Genomic DNA, 15,327 nt, shown 5'->3' with positions numbered 1-15,327 from the left:
GCTTTTCCTATAATAACAGTAAAACATAAATCCTGACAAAGAGACATGACTGACTCATGAGGATATCCTGCGTCTTTTTTGCTTATGTCCTGTAATATCTTAAGTTTCCTCTGACTGAGAACAAACTTTGTTCAAACCGGCAGTTTAAAAGGAAATGTATCATCATTTATAAACTTTTTGCTAACTTGTTGTGGCAATAAGGTTTATTACAAGGAAAAATGAGAACCCTCAACATTTTTCCACATAGGTCAGTCAGGAATCTGCGGGCTGACCCCTGCAGGGTAATAGGATCATTACTCTGGGAGGAAATATGTTAAATATGTGATTACTCTATCAAGACGCACAGAGCTAATTCCTCTGGATCCTATTTGAAGTTATGTCCAGAGGAATAAATCAATTCAGCAGTCATATCTAAAAAACTTTAAGGCCAGGATCATAAAAAAAAAGTTAGCTCATGACACTTTACATAAACACTAAGTCTATTATGTACTCTTTGTTGTGTTGGCTCTTGGTAACAGTGGCAAGGACACATTTTTTTGGGGGGAGGGGCTTTTATTTCGAGGATAAGGCAGTAGATAGAGACAAAAAATGGGAAAAGAGAGTGTCTGTGTGTGTGGGGGGGTGGGGGGGGGGGGGGGGGTGACTTGCAGCAAAGGACCATGGGTAACTGCCACATCCGAGGACAATAGTCTGGGGTGCACCATTTAACCGCTGAGCTAAACGCAACCCGAAAAACTCTCTTTTTACCAGGTAGAAACCTCCAGCAGAACCAAACCTATTGGTGAACAGCCATCTGCCACATCTGTATGGGCTGAGAAAATGTGGTGGAGGAAAGACAGGGAGTTTGAAGTGTCAAAACATATCTAAAGATAGGAAGCATTAACCCCAAAAAATCTGTAATATAAGTCATACGGGTACATAAGACAGGTAAAAAAAGTTTAATTGTGTTCCTGCTTGAGGACTTCCATTGCATCCAGAAATGTGCAATAGCTCTTTCAAGCACCTTCCATCATCACTGTGCTGCTAGCTACCCATACAGTGGTTGAGAAGAGCCTACAGTATTTAATACTAGCTGTAAGGAAGGAACCAATGTGACCAAATCACTGAGAGTCCCAGCATCCCTCTCAGCTGGTTAGAGAGGGATGTCTTTTGAAGTATTTTCAAGTAAGGTTAAGTGAGTCTTATACACAAAGTGTTACAACACATTTATAAGCTAAAAAGTACACAAACACAAAAATCTGAGTGGATATAATCATATCCTTAAATTTGTCAAAATAACAGTAAAACATATGCAGAGAGATGTGAGATGGACACTGATCAGACTGTCAAACGCCTGATATAACACAGAAGTACACTGATATAATGGGCTCTATTGTAGCGTGTGTGTGTGTGTGTGTGTGTGTGTGTGTGTATGTGTGTGTGTGTGTGTGTGTGTGTGTGTGTGTGTGTGTGTGTGTGTGTGTGTGTGTGTGTGTGTGTCAGTTTGTGTGTCTGTGTGTGTGTCCTGACCCCTCCAGGGATAATTAAGGACACATTTTACGCAGGTCTGTCTTGGATATAGCTTGGGGGCTGGAAAGTGTGTGACTGAATATATATGTGTGTGTGTGTGTGTGTGTGTGTGTGTGTGTGTGTGTGTGTGTGTGTGTGTGTTTGTGTATGTGTGCTTTTCTTGCCTAAGAACATGTGCAGGCACCCTAATGTGCCTCATCCCGCTCCTTGTACACGCCGACCCAACCTGCCCTCCGTATGTCTACAACTAATGCTTCTGGGCTGATTGCCCATATCACTTTCACTCACCAGCTCTCTCTCTCTCTCTCTCTCTCTCTCACACACACACACACACACACACACAAACATATACACACTCATCCGCACACATACACTTGTACGGAGGCACACACCTTTTAAGACCAAGCCCTTGTAAAGGCACCTCCTTTGGGACACACCGTGAAATGTACTCCTTGTTAGGGCTGGAGTGTGTGTGTGTGTGTGTGCACATATGTGTGTGTGTGTCTGCTTTTCCTCAGCTGTTTCCTGCCAGCTCAGAGACCAACAGACTGTGAAGGCCTCTCTTTCTGCTCCGATTTTTGCTGCTTTTCTGAATCTGAATGACTGAAGAATCTCTGGATGAGGAACGTTTCTGACGATGTCATCACGAGGAAAATCTGACAGTAAATTGATGGCATGAAAATTTGAACCTCACCGCCTCATACGTATCCCATAATAAACTAAATCAAATTTTGGGCAAACAGATTCTTTCCAAAGTGCATGAACCCCTCACTGTAAAAATATCATAAACTTTAAGGGGGCTTTTATGGTTTCTGTGGTCATAAATTGACTTCACTTAAAAGTCCACAGTGTGCAATTCATGAATTTGACAACTACCTACAAAATTATAACATGTACGTGTAAAATTTAAACAGCTGCAGTACATTTTAATTGAAATATGGCACTGAAACCTTTTTTTTTTATTTGCTGATATGATTTCTTTTGACATGTGCTCTGGATCTGTTTTATTTTTGGATTCATTGCTACTTCGCCCCCCTCACTTTATCTATAATGAAAACTGAACTGAGTGTTTAAAAAAGAACCTCTTCTTTTTTATCAGACGAGAACAATGCTTTGATTAAACAACCTGAGGTCAAACAACACGACTCCTACAAAACAAAGAGTGTCTGCCTTAGATACTTGCGTAGACACCTCTACACATGCACACACAGGCATCCGCGATGAAGTAGACGACTTTGTGGAATCTTCTTTGCTGTTATCTCGTCTTTTTATCCTCCCTGTTTCAAGTCAGGTTTCTTATCAGGCGGAGTTGCTTATGAGGCTGCAACACAGTTATTGAGGAATTTAAAGTATTGAACCGACATGTTTAAAAGTATGTGAAAGGATCAAGTAGGCCCAATGTCTGTTTCTAGTTAGGCCTGAGCTGATAAAAAAAAGGATTTATTGAGCCCCAGCTTTACAGAGAGACCAACCACAGCTCTGTTTTATTTGGACCCTTAGCTGATAAAGCTGTAGATCAATGGCTTAGTCTAGTCTGCCCCAGTAAAGTCAGCTAAGCCACTAAATTGTGATGCTGCTTATCGACACCAGTTCTCTAAATAGAATCAACAACTATTTGGAGGGAAAATGAAACACTTTGAATTAGTGTAAAATATTTTTTTAAAGTATATATATATGTTTTTTGGATTAAAATGAGCTACATTGTCTCAGAGATCAGACAGAGAAGCTAATTAGCATGTTCCACCTCTCATCTGATCGACTAGGATTTCTTTTCTTTGTTTTCCCGTTCTCTACATGAGTTTGTTAAGCTGCTCGGATTAAGACACCGTCTACCTCCTTTGCAGGAGTGCTCTGCAAACAATAAGAGGACTTAAAGGCATTTTGTGGTAAGGATAAAACTAATCTGATGAGCTAACACATGAGTAAAGACAAATAAAGACCCAGGTCTTATCTTTCTGTCTGGAGTTTGTAACCCTGGGACATGCACCCCTGCGTCAATTCTCATATGTCACAGACGTGTTATATGTTGCTTTCCTGACTCGTATTCAAACACTAACCTGCTCCAAAGGCAAAAAAGAAGCTCTTGTCGGGGTGTTCCTCCAGCAGCGCCTTCACCCTCTTCCCCATCCTCTCATTCCTCTTGTAGATAAGTTCCTGTCGAAAGTAGCTGTCTATTTCCTGGGCGGTCTCCTGCTCACTGGGTGGCAGTGTCACGTTATTGAAGTTGGGAACCTAGAGGGTAGAAAGAGTGATAGTTAAGTGGTAAAATGTAAAGAGTGAGAGGATATTTTTTTCTGATATGTGTTTTTCTAGGCTCTCATTCAAGGTTTGGCCAAAGAGAAAAAAAAAAGGGAAACAAATTTCTCAAAACCTTCTCCTGTAAAGACTTCATTTTGAAGATAAAGGTGACAAGATTTGTAAAAAATAATTGAATGAATAACATTATGCAAATGTTTGGTCTAGAAAAGTTTCTAGAGAACGGGTATAGGAGTATACATGGGGGATGAGAGGTCATTCAGAGGGTTAAGGGTGAAGTTAATAGGTCAAGGGTCATGTCACTGGGACACTCCCAAAGGTCTACAGGTCAACATGTTTCTTAGCTTATTAACTACAGTGAAAGTAATTAAAAACCACAGCTATATAAGAATAAGTAAGAGAACACAAGACTGACCTGTGAGGTGTCATGATTAAAGATGATGGAGTTGAGGTCTCCACAGTTGTAGTGCCTGATGAGGTCTTCAGTGGTGTATGGGACCTGTAGGCTGCCAGCCCTCAAAGACTCCTGCTGTAGTAACGTCTGGTTCAGGGCAAAGATCACCTAGAATGAGACAATGACACCGAGCTATTGATCCAAGCATTTTCACGATACAACTTCATAATTTTACACATTCAGTAAGAAAAAAAGTCAGCTGAGTTGATGAAATGGTAACACCAGGTTAATGCTACTTTTTTCTAGGCTGCATGAACATTACACAGAAGTGAAAGCATGGAGACACCAGACAGAGTGATGAAGCAGCAGAGGAAGTTGCAAATATGTGAATATGTTGATACCATTTCCCTGTAAGTCATGCAATGGAAGTATCTAGAACTGTTACTGTTTACCAAGATACACTGACAACTGGATAACTGTGGAGCTGTGAGGAGGTTACACTACCTTAGTCTAAAACTGCAACTATTGAAGGTACATCTTCTGAGGACAATGAATGTCAAATTCATTATGTTCCAATAAATCAAGCAGATCCTGAGTTGCACAGGAAAAGTGAAAACTTTGACTTACTAATGTTTTAGAGCCACAGTCTATAGCTCAACAAGCCAGAAGGATAGATCATCTGGAGAACATGAATGCCTACAAAACCTGTATGCCAATCTATTTTGTGAATCCTGAGATTTTTCTCTGAAAAACAGCAAAACCATGACCTGCAGATGGCACCAAAATAGAGTCAGGGGATCACCTTTATCTGTAGGATTCATCCTCTGAGGACCGTGAAAATCTACCAAGTTTTGGTTCATTTAATGTAGCAGATGTTACAGGTGACATATCACGCTTTTTTCATCAATATATATTGGTCTAAGAGGTCCCCAAAACATGTCTTTAAAGTTTATGCTCAAAAAAACACGTTGAAATCTGATTTTGGCATGCCTGAAAAGCCCTCTTCTTCAGTCCTCCTCAGAACAGTCTGTTTTCTCTCTGACCACGCCCCCTCAGGAAGTGGATGTGCCTCGGCTGTCCAGCACGTTGATCTAATGTTTACATGTTGGCTGAATAGACACACTGCTTACAGACCGCATTACTTAAACCCTCTGAATCTGATCCAGAATCTGATCCTGACGGAGAGGCGCCTGCAGCAGTACCTTTCTGAACCATTGGTCACAGATTTAGTGTTTCTTGTTGTTTTATTTATCAGTATGTCGACGTGTGTCTTGGTACACAGCTACGAACATGTAGCTATGTGGCTATGCTAACTAGCGCTAGCACTTATCCATGATAAATAAAAATCATCCTCTAGATCTTCAAATCTGCAGACCTGGGGAGTAAAACCGACCTCTACCAGAAAGGCAGCAGGACCTTTTATGAAGGATTGGTCACAGATTTAGTGTTTCTTGTAGTTTTATTTGTCAGTATGTCGACGTGTCTTGGTACACAGCTACAGCTACAGCTATGAACATGTAGCTATGTGGCTATGCTAACTAGCGCTAGCACTTATCCATGATAAATAAAAATCATCCACTAGATCTTCAAATCTGCAGACGTGGGGAGTAAAACCGACCTCTACCAGAAAGGCAGCAGGACCTTTCTGAAGGATTGGTCACAGATTCTGTGTTTCTTGTTGTTTTATTTGTCAGTATGTAGACGTGTGTCTTGGTACACAGCTACAAGTACGACATGTAGCTATGTGGCTATGCTAATTAGCGCTAGCACTTATCCATGATAAATAAAAATCATCCACTAGATCTTCAAATCTGCAGACGTGGGGAGTAAAACCGACCTTTGTGTTTATTAAGACAGCCTACAACTAGCATGCCTCCTTCCTAAGCTCCTTGTTAGCACACGTGTGCAGGTAATGAAAAACGGAGGAGGGATTCAGTATTATTTTATACAGTCTATGGGCTGAACAAGCTCCGAGCTCTGACTCCGTGACAGACCGGATATTGTTGTTACGTAACAAAAACACTGAAGTCTGAAACGGCTGGTTTCACACACATTTACAGAAAGGTGGAGAAATCAGAACAGGGGCAGAATGGATTTCTTTCATTCTCGGGGGGTTTGTAGACATGCCAGGGAAACATATTTCAGGTAGAGAACCATTCAAAAGTCCATTTTGCATGATATGTCACCTTTAAGATATTTCACCTGATAGGTAAAAAAAAGAAAAGGCTTGACCTGCCAGTTTGCTAGTACAAAAGTTAAAGGGACACTGAACCCAGTTAGGTTCATCCACTGGGGACAGTTATTGTTGACAAGAATGTGTAGATAATCTATCCCATAGCAACTGAGCTAATTCAGTCTGGACTATGATGTGTAATAATGGGCCAACCAAATGCTGGACCAACAGACCAGGGTTGTTTTTCTTGGAGTCACAAAGTCATGTTTGGCCTAAAACATATAGATATTACTCATTTCACAAGGGGAGCATTCATATTGTTGGGACAGCTTAAATAGATATATCAGGGTTAGGAAAGAAATTCTGAAAATCAGAATAAAAGTTCATCTTTGATTTATTTGACTTTTTTCATTACACCTTCTCAAGTGACAGAACCAAAGATGTGATCTAGAGCCCATTGACTGAAGACAACATTAGATTTACGAAACGATTAAGGCAATGGAGACAGTTTGAGTTTTTCCTGGCGTAGCCCTCACTGCTCTGCTGCAGGGAAATGAGCTATTGTGCAAGCATGAAATCAGCCAGTGTTTGGTGACAGGGCCCTGGTGAGCCTGCCGCCTGTGATCAGTGCCGCCGGGACACACATATGCATACATGCACACAAATACAGTTAAACACACTGGAGGTCCTACGGTCTTCTCACAGCAGGACACACACAGAAACCGCCACTCACCTAAGCACATGGACTCTCTCTGATCTTTCCACCATACAGACACAAACACATACAAAAACGCACCTTTCACCCTGTCAGCCATTGATGTTGTTCCCAGAGAGGAGAAGAGTTTGCACAGTTTTTTTAGTCAAAGTGAAGATGTGTTTTGTTGGTTAGGATATGTGCTTATGTGTCCACAGTTTGTGCTCCTGTCTTTACAATTCAATTGTAACCATGTTCTCATCTGTGTGTATGCAGTGTCAGATTTTTGTCAAATGAATTGTGTATTGACATGCATACCCGTACGCCAACCAGCCTAACCTAAGTGGATGTTTTTTTTTCTTGTGCTGTTTTCTAAGGTGCTCTGATGACACTTTTCCCTCTCGGCCAGCTCATTGTGGGAGCCTCGGTATGGAAGAGGAGAGGAGGAGAGGAGGGCAGCGTGGAGCAGATGCCTTCTTGTCAGGGGACAAAGAACCCCTCCATCACCCTCTCTCTTCTCCTCTCCTCCGCGCTCCCTTCAGCTTTCATCGGCCGCGCATCAAAGTGGCGCTCTGCATATGAAAAGAGGCCCGTCTTTATGCCACGCAAATTAGCCTATCGACGCCCCTCCCCGACTCATTTCACAAAAAACACCCTCACATCTGTGCCACGTCCGTGAAGGAAGGCCCTCATCTGCAGGGTCTCCCCTTTTCTTCAGCTCTCTCTTCTCCTCTTTCTCCACTTGCCGTGCCTTTCAGCCCCTTAAATTATGGCTGTGAAGGGACAAGGGAGGAAAGTGGAGAGAGGGGGAGGATCGGTCATAGCCAGATAAAAAGAAAGTGAGCGAAAAAGGGGTGAGATTTAGGAAAGGAAAGGAAAAGACAGGAGGAAACGCAGGCCAGAAAGTGAGGAAGGATACAGAAAACAGGAAGAGACAGGAGGAGTGAAAGAAAGAAAACCTTAATGAATGATTTCTTTCTTTCCACTGTGATCCTCCTCTTCTGTTAGTGCACTGTGGGTCAGTGGGTGCATTTTCCCACTCGGGTCCTTTCATCAGGTCCCCCATGTTTCTTCTTTTCCTCCATGGCTGCCTTCTATCCCGCCCCCTCCAGCACGCACACACAGACACACAGACACACCCCTTGCTGATATCAAAGCAAGCGGAGCCAATGAAAGTCAATAATTGTCCTTTGTCATGGAAATGTCCCCTCTTGTTGGGATGGAGTGGGGTGGGTGTGTGCATCCAGAGCAAACATCATCACAGGCAGATTCCCACATGTGGAGATCTGGAGTGTTCAGCGGCTCAGATGAAAAAACTCTCGCTGCTCTAGCTCTCAATTGTGTTAGCTTAGATTAGGATTTGCAAGACAAGTAGCTGAAATGCTTAGTAGAGTGGCTTCAAAGAGAGGTTACAATAATTACATTTATCAAATGCTGGATTACTTTCCAACAGTAGTGCAAATCATTGGACTGTTTAGAATAATAATAAAGAGGGAGACGGCCGGGATTTTTTTTTTAAATGACTGGAAAAATATGCTCAAGCCAAATTTTGCAGCTACTTTTTTATAATTCTCAAGCCAAATTTTGCAGCTACTTTTTTATAATTCTCATGCATTTCCTAAAAGCTGAGATGCAGAAGCAACACTACATTCATCAAGCAGCATTTTAATGACTGTGACTTCAGTTATCAGAACATAGACACAATAGAATAAGACCTATGTGGTGGTCTATTTATAACATTTTTGTTGAATAAATTAAATAAATATTTTATTTAACAATTTTAACTCTGCTAGGGTGTCAGCAAGACCTGTTGAATACAGTGTTGTTCATGTAGGATGATACAATGTAATGCTATGCAAAAAGTGCAAATGAGGAGGATAAGTGATTGATATATAAATATTGTAGAGGAAGATATGCTATTCAAGTTTTCAATAAGTAGATATTTTTCCATTGTCTCGCTAATACCTGTTTAACACACTAAATGTTCCTTCTGGGAAAAATTTGTATATTCTTGTAATGTTAAGTAATGATGAAGTAATCTGACAAAAAATGTAACATACTGTATATACAGTTGTGCTCATAAGTTTACATCCCCTGGCAGAATTTGTGATTTTTTTTGGCCATTTTTTAGAGAATATGAATGATAAGAGAAAACATTTATTTTCACTCATGGTTAGTGGTTGGGTGAAGCAAAATTTTTCTCAAACAACTGTGTTTACTCTTGTTATGTCATAATGACAACAGAAACTACCCAAGAAACCATAAATCCTCCCAGGGTATGTAAACTTATGAGCACAACTGTACATATACTGTATATATATACATATATAAAACTTAACATAATTTAACATAATGTTACGTGAAGTAATGTTATGTAACATAAGTTCATTAATTTTGATGTAACATGGAGTAATGTAAGATGAAGTAAAATAACGCAATGTGACATAGCATTACATAATGTAATGCAACATAACCTAACATAATGTGACATAACATATTGGGGCATAATGTAACATATCATGTAATAACATAACATAAAGTAGGGTAACATAACATAATGCAATGTAAAGTAAGGCACTGAATAAAACACTACATTAATACTGTAATATAATCAAAATAGTGAAGGTGAGTGTCTGACTCACAGGTCATCTGACAGCACAAGTAACATCAATCTTTTTGGGATTCAGTGTGTACATTTGTGATCAAAGGAGAGCTCTTAAGAGTCAGTTTTGCACAGCTGCCGCCAGGACTGGATTGTAAAGACATATTGCTGGATTATTGGCTGTGTTGCTGTTGGTGTCTTTATGAGATGATAACATACAAATATTGGACATAAGGCTTACTGTGGGCTTTACTGTACAAGCAGATAATCCTAAAGTTTGTACTACAGCTTATTCTGTGAGTGAAAATCTAGTTTGCAGTTTCAGGCTTAACTTGGCAGGTGTCAGTATCTGTCACTGTACCTTGCTTATTGGTCCTTTCTGTGTTTGTTTTGTAGCATGCACATGGGTGTGAGGACTGGAGTTGACTTGCAAAAAAAGGCCCTGAGTGATGAGAGGACCTACTTTTAAAATAGCTTGTTAGTGCTGCTCACCCAATTGTAATTTGTTTGAATCATTTGTCTTTTAAACTTGCAGCCAAAGTGAACAGTGACTTCTTTAGACTTCTTTCAGTTTCTTCTCCAGTGTTCCTCAACCCTAACAGTATTCACTTCGACAAGTGAAGATTAGATAATGAGAGGGATTTAATCCTTTCAACCACATGTCAGCAACACATTTGTTTGTATATAAATGTTTTATGCACCAAACTTGTATGTGAGAGAGCCTGTCACAGTATGAGTCTGCTGCAATGTCAGCAGCTTGGAACTCCGCTGTTAAGCTCCATGTGTTACAAAGCCTGTTGCTCATTGACGCTATTCTGATTGTAAGTGCAGGCAAGAGTCTGACAGTTTTCACTGACTTCATTTCCAAATCAGTTTTAATTAGATTCTAAAGAGAAGCATGTGTGTGCCTGCAGACATACATATCTCTGTTTGCTGTATTGCTTGTTCCCTTGTCTTATTGTGTATGTGCATAGAGAAAATCATGTCTGGGTTACAATAAGCCGTACAAAATTACGCTGTTGCACAAACTTCGTGTCGAAGAAGACACGGAAAGCATTTGCAGCCAATTTCGCTTGGCCACCTCCCAAGTACAAATGTGGACTTCCAACAGCTCCTCTGTTTCCGTCGAGCTCCCTGGTGATACCAGAGTTACACAACTCTCTTTCTTCTTCTTACTACCTCTCCATCATACACACACACACACACATGGTCTACGATTTCTTCCACAAATAAACAAAGAAAGAAACTGCAAATAAATAAGAGAATGAAAGCTAGAAAGACAGATGATGACAAGAATAGGCTCTCATGTCATCAGGAGGACATCACTGACAGAAATAAAGCTAAGCTGGAATAGACAGAAGTGGCATTTACACATGCACAAAACTACCAAAAAACCTCTGGAAATGTTCTGTATGGGCTGCATGTGTGAATGCAAACAGATGGAATTTTCAACCCTGACTTTACTCAGCCCTCAAGTAAAATTTCAGTATAAAGTCTGGGTGAGTTGATGTGAGAACACAGCAAGAACTATTAAAGAAAATTCAACGCAAGGGAGTTGCAAGGGTGATCCCAAAAGAATAACATGGATGAGTAAAAGTCTTGCTTCATCTTCCATCCAGTTGTAAACATTACCCAGTGGCCTCTGCAACTTCCTTTTGATATCATGTCCTGCCCCCCAAGACTCATATCCTGCCCTTTGACCATCACCCTCTAGGTCTGACAGGAAAGACTTCTGTGAGGGACATGTGTGAATGATAGACTGTATAAATAATGGACGTAGAATCTGTGAGATCACCCATCTGTTCCTGAGCGCTGTTGTGAAGCCAATCGTCGGCGGGAGCCATACTGGTAATTCTGAACTAAACCAAACTTAGTGTGAGGTAAAGAGGCGGCTTTTAGCCAACAGCTACAGTGTCCCCGCCTGTCAGTCAAGTCAGTCATGTCCTTAAATGGGCAAAACTTGTAATCTTGAGTTATAAAAAAATTCAACCCTTGTACAGTGTGTGCTGATAGAGAAATCAGCTACTCAGACCTAAACCGTTTTTTGAACCAGGCTGTAAACATGTTTATTTCTGCTGCAAAGATTGTCTTTTTTGAATGGGTGTGTATGTGGTTTCCAGTGTTTCTGCAGCCAGCCTCAAGTGGACCCTCAGTGAATTGCAGTTTATAACACTTTCGCATGGACTTCATATTTTGAGACTGGAGGTTGCCGCTTGGTGTTGAATTATCTGATATTCAACCACATAAGATTAAGTATATGTTGCTAGTCTGTGTTGTTTAAAATAAATCCAGGGACCCACAAGAATGAGTTACAACAGTAGGCTCCAGAAGTCTCTAGGAAGGGCCTAAAAAAGATCACCTTTGACCTAGGCAAATCTATGATTGACAGTGACAGCTGACGTCTCTGTCAATACTTAGAACAAGGCGTTCATAAATGGAGTCAAATAGCAGCTAACGTTAAACTTGTGTTGAAGAGTCCATATATGTGTATGTTTGGAGGACACCCTCATTCTAATTTCAGTACACCTTCATAGTAATATTCATTTAAACACAGACAATGGCAAAATTTCAGTTTTGGTATCACTTGATCTTAGTGCTGCTTTTGACACAGTTGACCACAAGATACTACTGGACAGACTTGAAAACTGGGTGGGACTCTCTGGTGCAGTACTAAATTGGCTTAAGTCCTATTTAAATGACCGGGACTATTTTGTGTCTATAGGTAAATACACATCTGAGCGGATGAAAATCGTGTGTGGAGTACCTCAGGGATCCATTCTGGGGCCTCTGCTATTCAACATCTACATGCTCCCCTTAGGTCAGATAATAAGAAACAACAAAATAAATTACCATAGCTATGCAGATGACACACACATTTACATCACCATATCACCAGGGGATTAAAGTCCCATACAAATGCTGAGTAAATGCATTGAACAAATCAATGACTGGACGAGACAGAACTTTCTTCAGTTAAACAAAGAAAAAACTGAAATGATTGTTTTTGGAGCCAAGGAAGAAAGGTTAAAGGTTACTGCTCAGCTCCAATCTGCAACGATGAAATGTTCAAACCAAGCCAGAAACCTTGGTGTAGTCTTAGACTCAGACCTTAATTTCAGCAGCCACATTAAGACAATTACAAAGTCAGCCTACTATCACCTTAAGAATATATCAAGGATTAAAGGACTCATGTCTCAGCAGGATGCAGAAAAACTCCTCCATGCATTTATCTTTAGCAGACTAGACTACTGTAACAGAGTCTTTACAGGACTCCCTAAAAAGTCCATCAGACGGCTGCAGCTCATACAGAATGCTGCTGCTCGAGTCCTAACAAGGACCAACAAAGTAGACCACATCACTCCAGTTCTTAGATCTCTACACTGGCTTCCTGTCTGTCAGAGAATAGACTTTAAAATCCTGCTGATGGTTTATAAAGACCTGAATGGTTTAGGCCCAAAATACATTGCTGATCTGCTACTACTTTATGAACCACCTTGACCTCTGAGGTCATCAGGTACTGGTCTGCTTTCAGTCCCTAGAGTCAGAAGGAAACATGGTGAAGCAGCATTTACTCATTATGCACCACATATCTGGAACACACTCCCTGAAAGCTGCAGGTCTGCTCCAACTCTCACCTCTTTTAAATCAAAGACTAAGACTTTTTTTATTTGCCACTGCCTTCCTATCTTAGATTATTTTAACTCACTTTAAATTAAAATTGTAATGTAATTTTTAATATATTTCTAATTTTCCTTTTCTTTTCTGTTTTATCATATTCGTCATTTTAATTGTGTTCTTCTTTTATGCTTGTCTGAATGTTTCCAATGCTTTTAATGTTTTAATGTAAAGCACATTGAGTTGCCCTCGTGTATGAAATGCGCTATACAAATAAAGCCTTGCCTTGCCTTGCCTAGTATTTAAGCCAGAACTTGGAGACAGAAGAGAGGCGACTTCATCTGGCCCGGTCGTCCTCCAAGCAGTCCCGATGTTTGTTACTGATGCTGATGCTGTTTGATTGTAATAAATCAAATTACTATCCAAGCTGGCCAGTGTCACGAGGTTCATTCTACATCTGCACATCACGGGCTGTTAAGACACAACAGTGTGAATATACATCTTTGGAAATTTGTAGAAATATCAGGATTGCATATGTATGCGAAAGAGGCTAAAGACCGACTATCACTTCAGACTGATGTTGTCAGTGTAATTTGGATTAGAAGTCCAGAAACATGTTCTGAACTTCACTGCTAGAAGTTACAGACAGAGCTAGATCAGATCCTCAAATCTGGAGGCTCAGTGCCCAACTCTTTGCAAACCATATTGCTCAGTTTTACATCAACAGACATATATATGAATATTATTACTAGTGTTTTTTCAAAGTTATCCACATTTTTAAAGAAAAAACAAGAGTCAGCTCATGAGTACTGCTAAAAAGAATGGTCACAGCGTTTTTCAGCAGGTATACACCTATCCACACAGACACACAGAATCTAAACCGAGCAGCACACACACACACACACATTTCCTAATGTATAAATCTGTCACCACTGCACTAGTGAGCTTTCACTTTATGGAAAAAGAAAACACCATTTAGACACACACACACACACACCTGTCAGTTTGAGTTATCTATATTTTACTTTTTATCTACCATTTCCTCCTCCCTCTCCTCCCATTTTTCTTTCGATTCACCCATTTCTTTCCTTTTCCTTCCCACACACCTCCCTCACCCCTTTCTTCATCCTCCCATCACTCCCTTCCTCTCCCCTTTGATCCTGTACATAACCCACCCTCCCTCTGCTCCTTCTATCCATCTCTCCTTCCCTTTCTCCCTTTTCTCCTTTGATCCTATACATCCCCTCTATCAGCCAGGTCTTTAAAGATTTGACCCCTGCATTCCTCGGGTCACTCATGACCTCCTCCCTGCGTGTGTGTGTGTGTGTATACGTAGGTGTGTTTTTGTGCATGAACACGTGCATACACCTGCACAAGATTAGGTCTTTTCTCTGTGTGTTTGTATGTAGATGTAATCGGGTGCATGTGCATGAGTGCGTTTGTGTGTGTGTGTGTGTGTGTGTTCCGTGTGTGTTTTTGTGTGGGTGCATGTGTGTTTAAATGCTTCATCATAGTGGATTACTGCAGCCTCTGCAGAGCTCAAAGCAGACCTTTGAAGCTTTATTAATTTTCCAATATGACACAAATGAAAGGAAATATGGGGACTAGATTTCCAACAGAGAAGAAAAAGCGAAGGTTGAGTGAATAAGATGAGGGTCTTTTACTGAGCCACACAAATCCCTATACCTATGTCATCAGCAATAATCTTCCTCTGCTTGCTTTGAAAGGAAAATGATCCTCCAGTATAACAGATGTATCCCTCTTATCTTGTGTTCCCTGTAGATCTTATTTGTTTTTCACAACTGCTTAACTGTTCCTTTACCATCACATGAGAACTCTCTCACAGAGCCAGGCTGTTGACTAATTCTATGTAATTATTATAAATGGCTTAAACTTTGGCTGCAGGGTAGGTGACAGAAGTGATAAGGAGCATGCTGCTGAAACACCTTTTTTCTGTGACTTCCATGGCAAAGATTCTCAAAGAGGAATACATTTAACAGAGGTAGAGATGTTTTGGTTCATACAATACTACTTACACATGCACAGATCAAATTCAGCAAAGAGTAAGAGATATCATTTTGTCT

At 40.6% G+C, this 15,327-nt stretch overlaps 1 protein-coding gene across 1 annotated transcript in view; it reads right to left on the bottom strand.

Annotated features, from left to right (window-relative positions):
• The window catches only part of trabd2a (TraB domain containing 2A), a 113,443-nt gene that overhangs the window by 42,137 nt on the left and 55,979 nt on the right, over nt 1–15,327 (bottom strand). Inside the window, exons 3-4 of the mRNA XM_034709060.1 lie at nt 4,181–4,327; nt 3,567–3,741 (exon numbers count right to left, since the gene is read on the bottom strand). Of these exons, the coding sequence (XP_034564951.1) occupies nt 3,567–3,741; nt 4,181–4,327 (322 nt within the window). The remainder of the gene's footprint in view (nt 1–3,566; nt 3,742–4,180; nt 4,328–15,327) is intronic.

This window comes from Notolabrus celidotus, chromosome 19 (assembly GCF_009762535.1).
Source record: "Notolabrus celidotus isolate fNotCel1 chromosome 19, fNotCel1.pri, whole genome shotgun sequence".
Lineage (NCBI taxonomy): Eukaryota > Metazoa > Chordata > Actinopteri > Labriformes > Labridae > Notolabrus > Notolabrus celidotus.
The sequence above is the reverse complement of the archived record's forward strand: the minus strand, read 5'-3'. Positions and strand labels throughout refer to the sequence as shown.